Genomic DNA, 20,296 nt, shown 5'->3' with positions numbered 1-20,296 from the left:
ATCACCAGACGGATTCATGAGATCACGATTATCACGATTTGTGCAGAGACCCGAAATAGAATTTAGAAAGTAGAAAAAAGATGAACGGAATCATTTTTTTGTTAATTGTTTTGCCAATTAGTCTAATTGGCTGGCAATTTTCGTCCATTTTACATTTATTTAATAAAGGTGAGTTGTCTGAGTATAGTTGCAATAATCCAACTCCCAGCTAAACTGAGTGTAAATGACATTAAATTTTCCGGAAATGATGTGTTTTGCCCAATAACAGATGGAAGCAGAGGTGTAATGTTATTAGTAAAAAAAATGCTGAAAGCTTCAAGTGTTGTTGCATTGGATTCAAATAAATTTGCTGAACATGTCTGGTGTTTTTTGAAACTAAAAGGGAAAGACAATATTTTAATTGGAATGATTTACAGGAGTCCCAACTCTAATTGTGACAACAATTTAAGACTGTTTGAATTAATCAACAAAGTCTGTAAATTAAAATATTCACACCATGTTATAATGGGAGATTTTAATTTTAAAGACATTAATTGAACAACTCTAGAATGTAATTATGTCATTAACTCAGATGGTCATCAATTCTTTCATACAGTGTTGGATTGTTTTATGTATCAGCATGTAAAGGAATGTACGCGTTTTAGAGAGGGTCATAATCCCAGCTGTCTGGACCTTTTATTCACTACAGATGAATCTATAGAACTGGACAATTCAGTTGTTGTTACAGCGCCCATTGGTAAAAGTGATCATTCTGTTGTGTGCTGCAAACTGTGTTTATATACAGATGATCAATCAGAACACCAAGAAAGGCGTCAATATTTCAAAGGTGACTACGAAAGTATAAGGGCTGATCTTTCTTCTGTGGACTGGGAATTATTATTTACTAACAGTGATACAAACAGTGCATGGACATTATTTAAAACTATTATGGAAGAGGTAACATCTAAACATATTCCACTTAAGTCAACACGTAAATTTGAAAATGATCGTTGTGCACAGACACCATTGTGGTTGGATAAAGATGCTAGATTAGCAATACAGAAGAAAAATAAGTATTGGAAAAAGTATAAATACTCCAGATCACCTATAGCTTATCAGAATTATGCAAGCAGCAGACAAGAGTGTGCAAAGGCAATAAAACATAGTAAAAAATCTTACGAGAAGAAAGTAGCTTCAGAAGTTAAAAATAATAATAAGTCCTTCTGGAGGTATGTGAACTCCAAAAGAAAAACTAAAGACACTATTGGTGCATTGACCAAGCCTGATCATTTCGGAGGCAGAAACGAATGAAGATAAAGCTGATGTACTTAACACTTTTTTTAGCAGTGTATTTGTAGAAACAGAGATTGAAACAAATGAACATGTAGAGATCACAGATGATATTGAAATATTAAATCACATAATTTTTAGTGAAATTGAAGTTTTAAAAGTGTTAAAGTTAATAAACCCAGAAAAGTCACCAGGACCGGACTGTATTCATCCTAAGGTACTAAGTGAAGCTTCAAATGAGTTGGTTAAACCATTAACATTGCTTTTCAATAAATCATTGAATGAAGGAGTTATTCCAGATGATTGGAGAAAGGCCATTGTGTCGCCTATATTCAAAAAAGGTAATAAAAAAGACCCATCGAACTATAGACCTGTTAGTTTAACATCAGTTGTATGCAAACTTTAGAAGATTAACAGTTCATATGATTTCCAATAAACTTTTTGCAGATGCTCAATATGGTTTCATGTCAGGACGTTCTTGTGTAATTCAGCTTCTAGAAATTTTTGATGAATGGGCAAATATGCAAGACTCTGGAGTACCAATAGATATTATTTATCTTGATTTTGCCAAAGCGTTTGACCGTGTATCTCCTGATTTGCTGCTGTTTAAGCTGAAAAAATTGGGAATTGTTGGTCAACTTTTCAACTGGGTGAAAGACTTTTTACATAATAGGACACAGTGCGTACGGGTTGGTTCATCTGTCTCATCATGGGCTAATGTAGTAAGCGGAGTACCCCAAGGAAGCGTACTAGGACCAATTTTATTTCTCTGCTTTATCAATGACTTGCCCGATGTTGTCACTGGAATAGTTAAAATCTTTGCTGATGATACTAAATTATATTCACAAGTTCCCAACATTGAGGAGTGTGAAAAGCTTCAAACTGATCTTGACAAACTTTGTGATTGGAGTGAAAAGTGGAAATTGTCCTTTAATGCCGATAAATGTAAGGTCATGCACATAGAAAGTAATGAAGAAGTGTTCAGATACTCTATGAGAGTGAAGGATGGAAATTTTGTATATGTAGAATCTGTGTCAAATGAAAAAGATCTGGGAATAACTTTTGATAACAAGCTCAATTTTGATCAACACATTTCTAACATCACATGTAAAGCACAAAGAATTCTGGGATTGATACACCGAACATTTGAATATCTTGACAAGGACATGTTTAATTATTTATATAAATCGCTTGTGCGACCCACATTGGAATATGGATCAAGTGTATGGTCTCCACATTTAAAAAAACATATTAAGAAGATATTCAGCGCAGAGCTACCAAACTTGTGCCAAACTTGTATCACCTTCCTTACACTAAGAGATTGAAGGAACTTGGTCTTGTCACCTTGGAGTATAGACGTGACAGAGCTGATATGATCCAATTGTTTAAATCCATGCACAATATTGACAGTCTGAAATGGGATAAACTTTTCTCTCTTTCACAAAATGATCTGCGTCGACATTCCTTGAAACTCCAAACACCTAAGTGCAAGAAGAACATCAAATTAAATTCATTCTCAATAAGAGCTATTTCTTTTTGGAACAGTCTGAGTGAAGAAACTATTTCTGCAAATAATGTGAACCTTTTTAAAACCCGACTGAACAAGGAAAATTGGAACGTCAAAAAATTTGCACCATCATGTTATGCGCACAATGAAATTAATTAGTAAAATACTAATTTGTGAGAAAATTTACAAGAAGACCTTTACAAGACGGGCCAAGATAGCTTCAAAGCTAAAATTTATGGCCCTACTATCCAGGTATCCAGGTATTCAGCCTATTGACCCTCCGGGTCCTAGGTAGTTGCAATAATTCAACTATCAGCTTTATAACCCAATGGGCTGCTGATAGTTGCAATGCGCTCTCTCTTGGCCATGGGTGCAAAATGTTATCAACAATGCAAGGGTTAAGGAACACTGAAACTACAAGAACTTATACAAGTTTAACTATCTAAACCACAAAATCATCCAAATGGTACCATTAAAGCAAGAAATAATTGATTTTATTGACTTGGAGGTTTTGTTTTGTATGCTGTATCCGACATATTGGAAAATTGACCCAATATTGGTTAGGTCGCAGTACACCAATATTTTGCACGTCGGGTTATGTGCTCCAGCCTATAAAGTAGATAACGATGTGGTATTTGATACAGAATACACTGTTTCAAATTTAAACATAAACATGTCAGCGAGAAAAGTGTGTGGAAACATCGTCGTGTTTTTATAGGGTGCATGCAAAGAATTACATCCGTAGGTTGCCATTCAGGTAAATTTAACATGTTTATGAAGTTTATTCATTATTTGCCTCAATTTGTCTCGAACGACGTCTGTTTAGTGAAGCGCACGGATTCGCTGCGCTGAACTGCATCCATGTTTATGAAGGGGTGCATATGGACTGCCAGAGCCGCCATAGCAAAAATTATCAAAAGCTCTGGGAGTCCGTTTATATGGACTAGGCCCAGGCATGCCCGCTACAGCATGTCTTGCATCCGCATGGCCCTCCCCGAAATCATTAAGGACATATCACTTTCTGAAATGGTCAGAAGTGGGTGGGGTAATGTATAACAATAATTCCTTCTTCTTCCGGATTAAGTGCTGGGCTCCTCTGGAGCATCGTCGCACAATGTGAATATGTACATAAGTGAAGGGAACATCGGTGCAGTTAAAATCAGGTTAAAAAAAAACTTGCTCCAGAGTTACTCATGCAGCGCACCCATCCTTGTCTGGAAGACCTCAAGGGACAGGGCTGACATAACTTCTTCAGGTAAGCTGACCGTTCCAAAGTCTGATTCTGGAGGGAAAAAAGGAGAACATGTAGGAATTTACGCTCGTAAATGGTTGTAAGTATCTGTTGGCGTGGCCCCAGGTGTGTACTCCAGTAGGGATCAGTATGTGCTGTGCTCTGATATCTACTAGGTTGTTGATGACTCTGTTCATCATGACTGCTTTGGTATGTTGGTGGCGGGATGCTAAGGTGTCCCAGCTCAGTTGGTTCGTCATAGCAGTGACGCTGCTGGTGTTGGGATAGTCACCCGTGCAGAACCTGGCTGCTCTCCATTGGCAGTTCTCGAGCTTGCTGATGTTGGCCTTTGTGTGTGGGTCCCATACTGACGACGCATACTCGAGCTGGGGTCTGACCAGTGTCTTATAGCATGTTGCCTTGATGTTACGCGGGCAGTGAGATAGGTTCCGGCGGAGAAAGGCTGTTGTTGAGTTCGCCTTCTTTGCTGTTGTGTCGATGTGACTGTTCCAGGAGTGTGTTGTCGATCGTAACACCCAGGTACTTTGCCTCCTTCGTCTGCTTCAGTGTTTGGCCATAGATGGAGTAAGGCTTGTCTATCACTTTCCGCTTGTTGGTGATGCGAATGATCTCGAACTTGTCTGGGTTGAACATCATTTGCCAGTCCTGTTCCCAATCTTGTAGTAAGTCCAGATCCTCTTGTAGTGCACTGCAATCCAGTCATCCGCTAAGAGGCGTGCTGTGGAGGAGACTACCTGGAAGGTCATTGATGTAGACTAGGAACAGGAGGAGTCCTAAGACTGTGCCTTGTGGGACGCCTGATGTCACTTGTGCTGGAGAGGATGTCTGCCCATCCAGTACCACCGGTTGTTGTCGGTGTGCGAAGAAACTTTTGATCCATCCCAATGTCTTGCCCCTGATCCCGTAGTGGTGGAGCTTGGCTGATAGACGTCAATGGGGAACCTTGTCCAAAGCCTTGGAGAAGTCAATATAATTCCTTATATTAACATTCAGGGGTGTGATTTTTCCGCGGATCGGGTTGTCCCGGATGTCACTTCTGAGATTTGCGTAAATTCGTTTTAAAAAATGTGGGGGAGAGGGGCTACCACCGATTCCGCGGACGTATTTCATAGCGGCCCGAAATATCCGCGGCCCGCGAAATCTCTCCGCATTTTACACTGGTAGATTCTGCCTAAGCATGTTTAAAACGAGCCATATAATTGGCTGTCGTTTCCCAATCTTCCAATTAAAATCGTGTTCTTAAAATGCAATCTATGATTTGTTTGCAAATGGCGCCGTTGTGAAGAGAAAATTAAGATTATTGAACTAACAAATAGCAATCGAATAAACGACTAACATCACCTAGTCTGATAGGAATTATAAAATGTGTTTGTCAAAAAAAAAAGACTACGTTTTAGATACAAGCAACACATATTTTGTTAAGAAATGTGCCCACTGAATTTGTGTCACGGAAACCGGTGTTTGCAAATTGGAGTGTAGTCTACTCGCGAAGTAAAACAATTTAGAGAGTATCGTTCGAACATGGAAATAGACAAACATGATTTGATTTTTATATGTCAGTGGGTCTGTGTATAATCAGATTCATATGCATAGTCTGCTTTATTATGTTTGTCACGCTGTTCAGTTAACAGAAATAGCTTTGAACTGAGTGAAGATGTGAAATGCAAGATATTGAAAGGTAAACAAATTAAATATATTAATATAACTCAGTTAATACATCAGAAGAACACTCAAGTGTGTTTGTTTATATTTAGTCTATTAACTGTCATTCAATACATTGAAAAACTGCTGCTATTGATCACAATAAATACTTACTTAACTGTTTACTTTGCATCCTCAGTATGTTAAATGTGAAGTTTAACAGGTTTTTATAAAGAAATATTGTTATGAAGTTCAAAAAGTTGTTTATTTTAATGTCTGTTTTTATGTTTGTCATTGCGTTATGCGCGCCATTCGCGTAGTCAAAATCAGTCAACAGAATTTTCCTCCCCTCTGACTTTGCCTCAATCACACCCCTGACATTCTATATTAAGTTCGGAACAATGTGCACAATTAAAATAACTTATACTTGAGTGATAAACGAACTAGCTGAAATAATTCGCGTCCAGAAAGAGTCTTCCAAAACAAAACTCTGCAAAAGACTATGGCGGCAATTTATATTGACTAATACATGAACCAGTTCTAATGAAATCTTTCAAAAAGAGTAACTAATCACATGTTTTCAACTTATAAACCACTTTCTTCTTGGGCGTTGTAAGTCCTTATTTTCTAATTTTGTTCATAAATGATTATTAAATCCATTGGCACCAGCTGAAACCTACACTACTGTAGAAGATAATTTTAGAGAATTATTAAATATAACACACTAGAAACACTGAAAAAAGGATCCTTTCTTGTAAGAAAAAATGTAAACAACTTGAGTCTAAAAATAGTAGGAAAAAGTATGGTTAACAAGAAATGACAATTAAAAATTTGATAGAAACTTTTTTGAAACAATATAAACTAGAAATGGCGCGGCAGAGGCCAACCTGATCCCCACGCTGCATGTTTGAGCCAGGTCGCGTCCTAGGGTTGGTAATGAGGCCATGCATAGTTGAGATTGACCGTATTGTCATATGAGATGTTCAATATCAATTGGAAGTAAATCAGTGTAGAAATGAAGAAGTTAATGTAAAATAACATAAAACAAGAGATGTGTTTGTCAGAAACACAATGCCCCCTACTGCGCCGCTTTGATTTATTAAAAAAACAAAAAATCATTTGGCAGGTTCATTAATTACCTCCCTTGAAAGCTTATTACTTCCCTTGGATTTGTTTTTTTTACCTTTGACCTTGAAGGATGATCTTGACCTTTCACCGCTTAAAATGTGCAGCTCCATGAGATACACATGCATGCCAAATATCAAGTTGCTATCTTCAATATTGCAAAAGTTATGGCCAATGTTAAACCCCCATAACTTTTGACCCAGGGGTCAGATCGAAATTCCAAATAGTGTAGGGTCGCACATATGCTTATAGCTACCATGTTTGTAAGTTTCAAGGTTCTAGCGCTTTTACAGTAACAGCTGTAGTGTAGCTTGTAGGAGGAGATAGTGGCCAGGACGGACGGACAGACGGCGGAGATAACCACAATATCCCCACGCTTTTCAAAAAACATTTTTGTTATAGTTTCTCATAGCGCCTTCAATACTTTACCGATCTCTTCCATATTTGGCATGTACATACCTTGCATGAACCTCTACCTTTTCGAGGCTAATAATAGATTTTCTCAAGGTCACACTTTTTTCCACAAAGTTAAACCATATATCGACAAAGCATCATTGGGGAGCATCCATCAGTTTTACTGATATCCTTGTATTAAAATGTTTTCAATATTTCTGTATCTTTCATATATTTTTTTTTTATTATCAATTTAATTTGATATTCACCTGTTTGATCAAATAGTCCAAAAGATTGGTGTGTTGCGACCTTACCGATAGCGACACTTTTTGTTGGCAACATTACGACAGTTTACCAATATGGTTGATAGAGCGTATGAAAGAATAACAAAGTAAATAAAAAGCAATTATTTATTGCTTTAATGGTACCATTTGCATGGGTTTGTGCTTTAGACAGGTAAACGTTGATAAGTTTTTGCAGTATCAGTGTTCCTTAGCATTTTCAGTGGGGATCAAATTTTGCACCTTTTGACAAAAGACAGCGCATTACAACTCCCAGCAACGCTTTGGGTTATAAAGCTGAGAGTAGTGTTATTGCAACTATCCAGCTCCCTGCTGATTGGTTGATGGTTCCCTATCATGTGCATGTTTCGTGGACTGGTCACTGGCACTACACTTATAATGTGCCATTAAATAGATGTTTTTTTAGGAAACACATGTCCAGAATGTTGTTTATAGTCTAATGTTTATTCATATTATTAATAAGGTACATGACACAGGAATTCAAGCAAGAAAGTCAAGAGTTTTATTATTTGGCTTAATATCAAAATGTTGCATACTTTAAGGTGCAACTCTAATTTATTTTTTCAAGAAAGCTTTTTTTTAAACAAAACCACTGTTGATTTTTTTAACCAACATTTAATAAACAATCACCACAAGTTTTTCAATTGTAATTGTAAGTTCTGAAACAAGTATTGCTTCGACTTAAGTGGAAATGGAAAGGAACACGGATACAAATGGATTGCTTTCACTTCCAAGGGAAATGTGGCATGCAGGACATGCAAGGCAAGCTAAAAAGTGCTTAAGCTAGGTGTATGAAACTTATGGAGATCCTGTGCTTACTCGGACAACATTAACCTTGTAGGCTCTTGTGTCAATAAAGACGTTTTTATGCCCCTGGACCCTGGTAGGGTGGCATATACATGTAGCTGTTGAACTGTCTGTCAGTCCGTCTGTCTTTCTGTCAGTCTGCGCATCCGTCCAAAAACTTTAACATTGGCCATAACTTTTGCAATATTGAAGATAGCAACTTGATATTTGGCATGCATATCTCAAGGTCAAAGGTAAAAAAAAATCCAAGGGAAGTAACAACCTTTAAAGGGAGATGATTTCTATTTATCATTTGGCAGGTACAGATCAGTTTTTAAAGGGATATAATAAAAAATAAACAAAAATAAATCAAAGCGGCGCAGTAGGGGGCATTGTGTTTCTGACAAACACATCTCTTGTTTTAGTTGACTCCTGCTATCCAAATAGTTATTTTTATGAAAATGTAAGAAACTTTAACAGACACAAGCAAAGTCAAGTATGCTGAGCTCCAATAGCAATTATGTAATACCTGAGTGTCCTCAAGTTATGTGTCTTGTATTTGCAGATGCTGAAGCAATTTCTCCGATGCGATTCCTCATTGCATTGTTAGCCCCCTACTTTATTGCACGTTGGGGCCTGCATCGAAAAAGTCTGGATCAATCAGGAGCTATTGCAGGTTGGCATCATGAACCATTGAAACCTTAGCTTGACTATGGAAACATTGTTCAACATGTCTGACATTTTTCCACATGATTGACATTTAAATAAAGTTTGTAAACATATTTAATACTTTATTGAATTATTTCAATTAGCAGAGTTTGGGAAAGCGGGGATTAATGCATGTGCGTTAAGTGTAAGCCCAGATAAGCATGTGCAGTCAACACAGACTTATCAGTGACCGCTTTTATGGAATGTTTCTCTGATTATCAGTGACTGCTTTTATGGAATGTTTCTCTTATTATCAGTGACTGCTTTTATGGAATGTTTCTCTGATTATCAGTGACTGCTTTTATGGAATGTTTCTCTGATTATCAGTGACTGCTTTTATGGAATGTTTCTCTGATTATCAGTGATTGCTTTTATGGAATGTTTCTCTGATTATCAGTGACTGCTTTTATGGAATGTTTCTCTGATTATCAGTGAATGCTTTTATGGAATGTTTCTCTGATTATCAGTGACTGCTTTTATGGAATGTTTCTCTGATTATCATTGACTGCTTTTATGGAATGTTTCTCTGATTATCAGTGACTGCTTTTATGGAATGTTTCTCTGATTATCAGTGACTGCTTTTATGGAATGTTTCTCTGATTATCAGTGACTGCTTTTATGGAATGTTTCTCTGATTATCAGTGACTGCTTTTATGGAATGTTTCTCTGATTATCAGTGACTGCTTTTATGGAATGTTTCTCTGATTATCAGTGACTGCTTTAATGGAATGTTTCTCTGATTATTAGTGACTGCTTTTATGGAATTTTTCTCTGATTATCAGTGACTGCTTTTATGGAATGTTTCTCTGATTATCAGTGACTGCTTTTATGGAATGTTTCTCTGATTATCAGTGACTGCTTTTATGGAATGTTTCTCTGATTATTATGCCCCCCTTCGAAGAAGAGGGGGTATATTGCTTTGCTCATGTCGGTCTGTCGGTCGGTCTGTCGGTCCGTTCACCAGGTGGTTGTCAGACGATAACTCGAGAACGCTTGGGCCTGGGATCATGAAACTTCATAGGTACATTGATCATGACTCGCAGATGACCCCTAATGATTTTGAGGTCACTAGGTCAAAGGTCAAGGTCACGGTGACCCAAAATAGTAAAATGGTTTCCGGATGATAACTCAAGAACGCTTAGGCCTAGGATCATGAAACTTGATAGGTAGATTGATCATGACTCGCAGATGACCCCTATTGATTTTCAGGTCACTAGGTCAAAGGTCAAGGTCAAAGTGACCCAAAATAGAATGGTTTCCGGATGATAACTCAAGAACACTTAGGCCTAGGATCATGAACCTTGATAGGTAGATTGATCAGGACTCGCAGATGACCCCTATTGATTTTGAGGTCACTAGGTCAAAGGTCAAGGTAACAGTGACCCGAAATAGTAAAATGGTTTCCGGATGATAACTCAAGAACGCTTAGGCCTAGGATCATGAAACTTGATAGGTAGATTGATCATGACTCGCAGATGACCCCTATTGATTTTCAGGTCAAAGGTCAAGGTCACGATGACCCGAAATAGTAAAATGGTTTCCGGATGATAACTGAAGAATGCTTATTCCTAGGATCATGAAACTTGATAAGAGAATGATCATGACTCGCAGATGACCCCTATTGATTTTCAGGTCACTAGGTCAAAGGTCAAGGTCACGGTGACCCGAAATAGTAAAATGGTGTCCGGATGATAACTCAAGAATGCTTATGGCTAGGATCATGAAACTTCATACATGTAGGTACATTGATCATGACTGGCAGATGACCCCTATTGATTTTCAGGTCACTAGGTCAAAGGTCAAGGTCACAGTGACAAAAAACATATTCACACAATGGCTCTCACTACAACGGAGAGCCCATATGGGGGGCATGCATGTTTTACAAACAGCCCTTGTCAGTGACTGCTTTTATGGAATGTTTCTCTGATTATCAGTGACCGCTTTTATGGAATGTTTCTCTGATTAGCCTATGGTGCCTGCACAGGCTAATCTGTGACAACACTTTACTTACCTTCATTAAGCATTCTCCTCTTAACATGGCATGTCCTGTAAATTATTGTAAGGTCTGACCTGTCGGTCCAATTTACTGGACAGAATGTCTGGTAAAAGATTGAGAACGAATTTGTATGTTTTTAACCAGGTTTTCCGAAGGAAAAAACTGGTTATTAGATTGGCGAATGCGGGCGGGCTGGCTGGCTGGCGGGCTGGCGGAATAAGCTTGTCCGGGCCATAACTATGTCGTTCATTGTCAGATTTTAAAATCATTTGGCACATTTGTTCACCATCATTGGACGGTGTGTCGCGCGAAATAATTACGTCAATATCTCCAAGGTCAAGGTCACACTTTGAGTTCAAAGGTCAAAAATGGCCATAAATGAGCTTGTCCGAGCCATAACTATGTCGTTCATCGTCAGATTTTAAAATCATTTGGCACATTTGTTCACCATCATTGGACGGTGTGTCGCGCAAAATAATTACGTCGATATCTCCAAGGTCAAGGTCACACTTTGAGTTCAAAGGTCAAAAATGGCCATAAATGAGCTTGTCCTGGCCATAACTATGTCATTCATTGTGAGATTTTAAAATCATTTGGCACATTTGTTCACCATCATGGGACGGTGTGTCCCACGAAAGAATCACGTCAATATCTCCAATGTCAAGGTCGCCACGACTAAAAATAGATTTTAAAAAACAAAACAACTTACAAACGGGGTTAATTTTTTTGGTCATTTCAAAAGTTCAGTTTGAGTTTTCTCCCTTTATCAGATTTTTTTTTCACAATGAAAACCTGGTTTTGTGACAATTTTGTCCCTTGTTCTGTGTTTTGTTAATGCCTCTTCATGTTTTTTACGCTGCAAAGAAAGCAATATTGTCTGTTAACAGGTACACACAAGATATGTTTGTAACCAGGGTCCTCTCTACACTTTGGGGGATTGGGGCCTGGGCCCTTACAGGGGGGAATTTTGCGTCTTTTTGGGCGAAAAAGGGGAATTTTAGAAGATCTTTTCACCAACCATTCAACACCTAAAATTGCTATATTTTAATGTGATTTACATAAATATACATTTAATCAAAGGTTAGTAGCACGATACCAGCTGGCAACAGGTATAAAAGTAAAAAAAAATAAAAATTCTGGAGGGTGGAATTTTTAGCTGAAATAGGGGAAAAAAGTATACTTTTTTCATGGGGGAAGCCGCTGATATTCGTCGGTAAAAACTGCCGAACGAGGGCCCTGGTAAAATCTATGCCCCTAAGCCAATGTCAATGTGTGCACATAATTATGATAAGTATTGTTTAATACTGTTGCATGCTGAATTCCTGCAATGGTAGGCAGGTGGCTTCAAACAGGTGGTATTCAATTAAAATCTGCTCTGACCAATGCAGTCAAGGCCACTGTGACTATAAATATACAAGCTGTGCTCAATAACTTGAATCTGGACAAAAGCACCAGAATCATCCCCAGCCTACATTTTTGACAGATTGCTTTTTACTTAGAATGACATAGAGAAATTACAAGAATGACATAGAGTAATTACAAGAATGACATAGAGTAATTACAAGAATGACATAGAGTAATTACAAGAATGACATAGAGTAATTACAGTGTATTTACAGACAGATCATGTTATGGTTATGTTTCATGGAAATGTTTCAGTAAATCATAAACAATTTTGTAAAATTTTTAACTTGCAGGTTGTGTTGTTGCATTTTTCCTCACCGTGAGCAACCTGTGTTTCTTTTCTGCCTTGCTGGCATTCTTCATATCTGGGTCAAAGGTCACCAAGTTCAGAGGTCAACTGAAAAAGAGGCAGGAAGAGGACTTTAAGGAAGGTAACGACTTATCAGTTTAAACAGTGCGTTTTCAGCGACTCCTCATCATTCAAGGCTCTTTTTTTTATCAACTTTGTTATTATTACACTATATATCTCAAGTTCCAATATTAATAAGATCTGTCAAGTTCAGGCAGTTGATTAAAAAAATTCTAGTAAATGAAGTATTACAGATTAGAAGAGTCCTTACTTGATCTAGAGAAAGTTTCACAAGTCCTTACTTGATCTAGATAAAGGTTGCAAGTCCTTACTTGATCTAGACAAAGTTTGCAAGACTTCCATGCTTGATCTAGAGAAAGGTTTCAAGTCCTTACTTGATCTAGAGAAAATTTACAAGTCCCTTATTGATCGAAGGGGTGGTTACTAGTCCTTACTTGATCAAGAGGAAAGTTATAAGTATTTTCTTACACTCCTTACATAATCAAAAGCTTTGTGTGATTCTGATATGTTGCCCCCTAGTTCAAACTTTTTGACTGTACTCCAACGTTTGTTTGCCAGGCGGTCAGCGTAACTGGGTACAAGTTTTCTGTAATGGAGGAATAGCCGCTATCCTATCCTTCCTATATCTTCTTGATGTTGGATGCGATGAAAAACTGATTGACTGGAAAAGATACTACAGCCCTTCCTGGTAAATTATTTGGAGTTTGTATTTTGATTTGTTGTTGTGTTTTTTTGCTGACAATTGCATAAGTAATGATTTTTTGTTTCAAACATTTAAAAAACAAAAATTAACAAAGTAAATTGTAAGCTACCCATTACTCAGCGCTATGGAAGATCCAAAATAGCCTGTTTTTGTGTTAGAATTATTTATTTCGGAGTATATGGCTATTAAAGTCTTTTTTTTACACAAGACAAACATTTTAGGGTTGTTCTTGGAAAACTGGACTTAATTCATGTCCGTTAATTGTCATCCCAGATAAGCCTGTGGGGACAGCAATGCTTTCTTGGTATTTTTTTTGTTGAGAAAAAGACACTTTCAAGGGAAAATCGTGTTTAAGCAAAAAATAATTCCCAGATTAGCCTGTGCAGATTCCCACAATCATTTACAGGGCCCCTTTATTCCTCCATATTTTACAGTATCCCCCCCCCAAATTTCCGCCATATTTTTTCAGGGCTTACATGTTTCCCTCATATTTTTTATAATTTTCCACATGATTTTACTGGGCCCCTATATTGCTGTCAAATTTTTCAGCGCAACCATTTTCCCTTAAATTTTACAGTGCCTACTTATTTTGAATAGCCCCCATATTTTACAGTGCGGAAAATTTGTATACAGTCCCCTTGTTCCCCCATGTTGTACATCTTTCCCATGACAACATGGGGTTTTAAAGGGGCTGTATACAAATCGTTAGCTCCTATGACATGAGATGTCAGAGCTACCGTAAAAACGCAGTCATAAGTCGAGATTTTTTACCTCCAAAATTTAATTAAAAAACCGGTATCGACTTATGAGGTGGTCCATGAACAAAATAATGAAATTCCATGAAAAAAAAAATTCGACGAAGATTGATCCCCGCGGCAATAGTTGTTGTTGTTGTATAAAAAAAAATCGTTGATTTACGACTAACAAAACGTCGTATTTTTACTGATACTTACCAATTAATATAATCACAGTTTGCAATTACTCTTGTTTTTATTTTGATAATTTAATCCAAAGTCTTCATGTAAGCAGGTGGTTTTTTTTACTGTTCATGTAAACAAAGAATCAAGGACATCATTTAAAGTCTCGTGAAAATTCGCAATATGTGTGAATCGACAGTTTGACGTCATCAAAGGAAAGCCGTTTCCTGTCAAGAAGCCATAAAGTACACCTTTCTCGCCGACAAAATTGGATTCCTTTGTTTAAAGAAGCGATATGCCTAACCAATCGCGTGTTCGTAACTCGCTTGCAATCGCCCCATTATGCTTGAGCACGTGTATAGCTCCGCCTTTGAAACTGTTCCAGAGAAAAAGGTGGAGTTAGCGGTTTCTTGGGTATGTCAATCATTGTTATAAAAACACGTTTTACCGAGACACTAATCAATTGTTTTGACAGTCAGATTAAAAGTACAAAGATTGGATTACAAGATACAGTGATAATATTGTTTCTCGGATTAAAAGCGGAAAATAGTTTGTGGATAATTACTAGCGTGGATTATTGAGTGCAACCATTTATTAATTAGATAAACAAAAACACAACTGGACTAACGATAAATCTTTGAAAATGCCTGGCAAACGCAAACGCCAGGCTTATGACAATGCATTTAAAATACGTGTGATAGAGTTTGCGGAGAATTTAAATAACAACAGTGCTGCTGAACGTGATTTTGGTATAAGTGAGAAACTAGTGCGTGATTGGCGTTCTGCAATGTATAGAATACTACCGCAACTTCATGTACCTTTAAAATGGCGTCCGTTTATGAAATTCGTAAACAGAAAATTTCTGACTCGACTTATGAAGCTAACATACTCAAAATCTCCAATTATGGTACCAAAGTATAGCCCCCGACTTATGAGCCGGGTAGACTTATGACTGCGTTTTTACGGTACTTATCACTGCTAGGGCAAAATCTATTTTAAGCTTGATTTTAAGCCAATTGTACAATATGTTTTTGTTTGGTAAACTATGTGTAATAACTTTTATTCCATTTTTATACCGACATTGACCTCATGGAATAAACTAGCCTGTATCCCACCTTGTTGAATATACATATCGCATGCACAGACTTCTTTTAATTCTACCACTGAATGATTTTTTCATAAATCTCTAGATTTGAAAACCTTTGCTTTAAAATTATACGACCTTTAATCTTTAGATCTAGTCAAGGGACATAATTTTTCGCCATCCGTAAAATGAATCAGCTGATTAATGGCGTCATAAAATGACATACTTATTGCGTCATTTTCCAAAAATATGTGATGTCATCTTTTTGTGTACACGAATCTAGTATTCGCTGTCTGGGAATAAAACATTGAAGACGCGCATTTTTTTCATGTAAATTTATCCTGGATGTAATTATGAAAGAGTGCATATTGTATGGACTACTTACCTCGGATGGAACCGGTGAGACAAAGGATTTAGATCTACATGTATATCTAGCTTATTCTTGTTATTGATGTTCAGAATGTGCGTGCCTATTTGGATGTGAAATTATGTGTGTAGAACATATTGATCTGTGTGTATTTTGGTTCAGTAGTCTATTCGAATAGTTTTGATTTTGGATTTAAGGTAACATAAAAGTACTTCTTTGATATGAATAAACTTTGTCTTTGTTATTTTATCAAAGAAAGTCTATTCAGTAAGAATAACCCATTTGCAACAAGTGTTTCAAAGTTTAATAGAATTATGACGGATTATCTTGTGTTGGGTCACAAACTACAGGATGTGAAGGCTAGATCTAGATGCCATCAAAATCTGCAGCGTCCATGAAAAATAAGGAGTATAAATTTTTTGATAATTTATGTCGAGAACAACTCTGTTTTTAAATCTGCATGCACATGTATGTTGACATCGACATCATTTTGCCAGGAGCAATCGCCGCCATATTGGATTTTCATCATTTTCTTTGGAAATAAAATGAATTATCTTAAAGTAAAATCTTCTTTTGGCGGTCGTAATGTGTTACAATTTTCTTGCTGCGTAAAATTGAATCGAGGCATATGGTGATATTTTTTCTTGTTTTTCAGTTTTAGTGTGAAATTTGTTAAGACCATTTTGCGTACCAAAACAAATACATTCTATATATCACTACGCATGGTTACATTCGTTAGATTTTAAGCGCTTTTAAGAATGAATTAAAATTATTGTTAAGGATATTAAATCTATTTATGTAAAATGTCACTTTGAAAAAAAATCAAATTGGATAAATAGAATACTAGGATTAGCGTTGAATACAGAGAAGTTTATGTTGCTCGGCTCGAACACCGAAAGCGCTCACCAAGGCTGGCGCTCCCGGCGTTCTAAGCCTCGCAACATAAAATTTTCGGTATTCAACGCTAACCTAGAATTCTCTATGTCTGATTCAATCATAAACATTGCTTACATACATTATACACATGATTATTTATTTATTGACTGCCAAACTTTGGTATATGTTTCAGGTTCTGCATGGCTGTGTTGGGTGCCCTGTCCTGTAGTTGTGGAGACACATTTGCCTCAGAGATCGGCTCTGTGATTGGTTCCTCTCCCACTGTCCGTCTGATAACTGACTTCTCTAAGGTGCCAAGAGGTAAGTTTTGGGAATGCTTCTGTTTGTATAAGGTGGGGTAGTTCAGTTGGCAAAGCACTTGATTGCCAATTATGGGTAATTGAGTTAATTGACCCCAGGTATGAAATGGTATTAACTTACTGGCAAGAGTATGGTCATCAAGTTCTAATCAATTTCTAAGATTGTATAAACATGCCCAAGAAAAAAGTGTCTGACCTGTTATGTATGTACTCAGAATTGCTATTACTGGAACCCATTTTAGGGACCAACGGTGGTATATCTGTGGTTGGGACGGTAGCCAGTTTTGTGGGTGGTGTTGTCCCGGGGTTGGCGTTCTACCTGACCCAGATGGTGTGTGTCAACGAGGACTACCTGACCTCCTCTCCCCCACAGTGGCCCATTGTTCTCGTGGCAGGCATCTTTGGACTGATGGGCTCAATGATCGACTCGCTCCTGGGCGCTACTCTCCAGTACACTGGTAATTGATTTATTTGGTTTGAATTGCGTTTCTTTTATATAAATAAATGTTGTTCTGGGAAAATGGGGCTTAATGCATAACCTTCAAGGAGCAGTGCATAGCTTTGACGACAGCTTTGTTTGTTTATAACTTTCCTAAGTGACGTATTTTATAAAATCACATAAGAGCCAGTATGATTATTTTAGCTTGACCCATGAAGACATCTTGGATTTCCATCGTTTGTTAGAGAGATCTTCATCATACTTTTATTTAAAAGTGATGGAGTCCTGGGAACAAACTTTTAATAAATGTGCTGTGCTTCAGGAAAACCAGGCTTTATGCATGTGCATAAAGTGTCGTCCTAGGTGAGCCTGTACAGTCACAACACTTTCAGGTTTTATACATTTTTTCTTTCAAAGGAAGTGTCTTCTTAACAAAAATCCAGTTTTGGCGAAAAGTGGACCTCACTGGCAAATCTGGAACGACACTTAAAGCACATTCATGTTGCGCAATTTGTACAGAGTGCGGCTCAAATAAAAAGACCTTGTTTGTAGGACTACATATTTATCATGTGGTCAGAACTGTCAGAACGCGTTCCATTTCAGGCTATGACAAGAAGACTCAGCGTGTGGTAGGGCAGCCTGGGCCGGGGGTGGAGGACATCTGTGGTACAGACTTCCTTGACAACCACGGCGTGAACCTCATGGCCTCCTTGATCACAGCCCTTCTTGCGCCACGTGTGGCCCTGCCTGTCTGGACTGCACTCACGTAGGCTGTGGGACACGAATTATGTCGTCATGAGTCATTTGTCATACTGTGCATATGAATGTATTCGACTTTCTCTGAACATGATAATTTGTTGAGTTGATCTGAATTATTGAACATATAAGAGACTCATTTTGATATTTAAAAATTGTCCTTACATAGTCCATGTTACACAGCACCGAATTATCAGGGCTGAGTTGCTCAAACCTTTGACGACCAGATATGCTAAGAGCGGTTTAGGTTTGGATCAAAATATTTATGTTAAGTTTCGAATCTTTGAAGTTTATGTTCATTGTAAACAAATACTTATGATCAAATAATATTTAAATATTTGATAAACATGTGGCTTGTTATGTTAATTATATTTATGTCTTAAGTTAACAGATTGTTATTTTGAAAGGTCGTACAAGTTTTAAACAACTGGACCCAGAACTTTGTCTCGTTATGAGTCAAGTGTCAAACTTAACATATAAATACTTGATACATTTCTGGTAGATGGTACCTGGCTTATTGGGTTATTTGTAAAATACTTCCGATACACACCCATTTCCATATGATGATGCAAAAAAATAAATTGTTCATAATAAAAGTTGTTGTAAATATTATTTCACTTGAAAACTTTCATCAGGTCTGAAAGGACAGATACCATTTAAGATTGTTTCAGTTGTCTGCAAATTTAGGCAGTTTATATTAAACTGAAATTTATTAACCTTGCTCCACATTGTTTCACAGATTAAGTTTATTTTTGTTTTTGTTGCTTTGTTTTTCAAAAAATTACAGTTTCATTTATCAATCTATATTAAGCTTGATAATGAAATATAGTGTAGAATTTTTCTTTACAAAGCCTTTGCAGTTGTTATTACCAAGTAAAAGTACCGAGACTTAAATCTATTGTGATATTTGCAATATTATTGATGGTTGTCATATTGTACGTTTTCTATGTTGCAGTTAAATAGACGTTATTTGTGATCACACCAGTCAGTATTAAGGGTTAATGTTTAATACTATGTATGCATTCTGATTATCATTTTGACTATGCTTGTATTATTTTAAGAGATAATTAATCATGCAGAGTGTTCACATTTTAATAGGCAAATTACCATCATCTCACAGGTAAATTTATTTCAATATATGTTTCTATGAAAGCTGATTGCAATTAACTCCTCTTTACTCCTCCAGAATATTGATCCAATTTGTTGTAGTCAAAATGCCTGTTTCCCACCATGGTGTTTATGCCAAGTGTCGACCTTAACATACAATTTCACAAGTATTGAAAAACAACATTACCTTAACTTAATTACAAGTTGTATCTTAAAATTTTAAATTTTTTAGCTCTGCTGTTTTTCGAGAAAATCCGAGGTATTGTCATAGCCAGCTCCTCGTGTCAGTCGTCGTGTCCGCCGTCCGCGTTGTGCTTAAACCTTAACATTTTGTCAAGGTTTTGAACATTGGCTCTAAAATCAAAGTGCTTCAACCTACAACTTTGAAACTTCATATGTAGCTGCACCTTGATGAGTTCTACATGCAACACCCATTTTTGGGTCACTAGGTCAAAGGTCAAGGTCACTGTGACCTTTAAAAAAAATAATCTGACAAGCTTTCATCTATTTAAAACTGCATCCGCAGCCGAGCGTGGCATCATTATGCGGTGCTCTTGTTTAATTACTGGTTACTGAAAACAATTATGTCTATTTTGTTTTATTCAAAATTGATAATTTATTAATTTTTCAATGCAAATGTCAAGTGTTTTGTTTATTATCTGTATTTATATAGATGTGTGTATTAACATTATGTTTATGAAAATGTGTATTATATGTAAATAATGCAATATCAACTGTCACAATGGGATTTCACAAGTTTTCAAGGTACAGTTGTTTGCCTGTCCCCTTTGTGTGTATTACCATTAGACAACTAATCACATGTTGAACTGTGTTGGCTCTGATGAGAAAATTATTGTCATTTAAATATTATGTGGGAAATATATTGTTACTATTTTGTTACGTTTATTAAGAAAATAAACATGGAGAAATGGTTGAAATCGTTTTGTTGGTAATAAAGTGCTCCCAAAATTTCC

General features: G+C 37.0%; 1 protein-coding gene across 1 annotated transcript; it reads left to right on the top strand.

The window, feature by feature from the left end:
* Positions 1-20,296, top strand: LOC127851707 (transmembrane protein 19-like). The gene is made up of 7 exons (XM_052385562.1): positions 1-168; positions 8,841-8,951; positions 12,677-12,814; positions 13,312-13,441; positions 16,894-17,021; positions 17,263-17,478; positions 18,063-20,296. Exons 1-7 carry the CDS (start codon positions 81-83, stop codon positions 18,227-18,229), a joined length of 978 nt encoding a protein of 325 aa, XP_052241522.1. The 5' UTR covers positions 1-80; the 3' UTR covers positions 18,230-20,296.

This window comes from Dreissena polymorpha, chromosome 11 (genome assembly GCF_020536995.1).
Source record: "Dreissena polymorpha isolate Duluth1 chromosome 11, UMN_Dpol_1.0, whole genome shotgun sequence".
In the NCBI taxonomy this organism is placed as follows: Eukaryota; Metazoa; Mollusca; class Bivalvia; order Myida; family Dreissenidae; genus Dreissena; species Dreissena polymorpha.
This window is presented reverse-complemented; position numbering and strand designations above follow the sequence as displayed.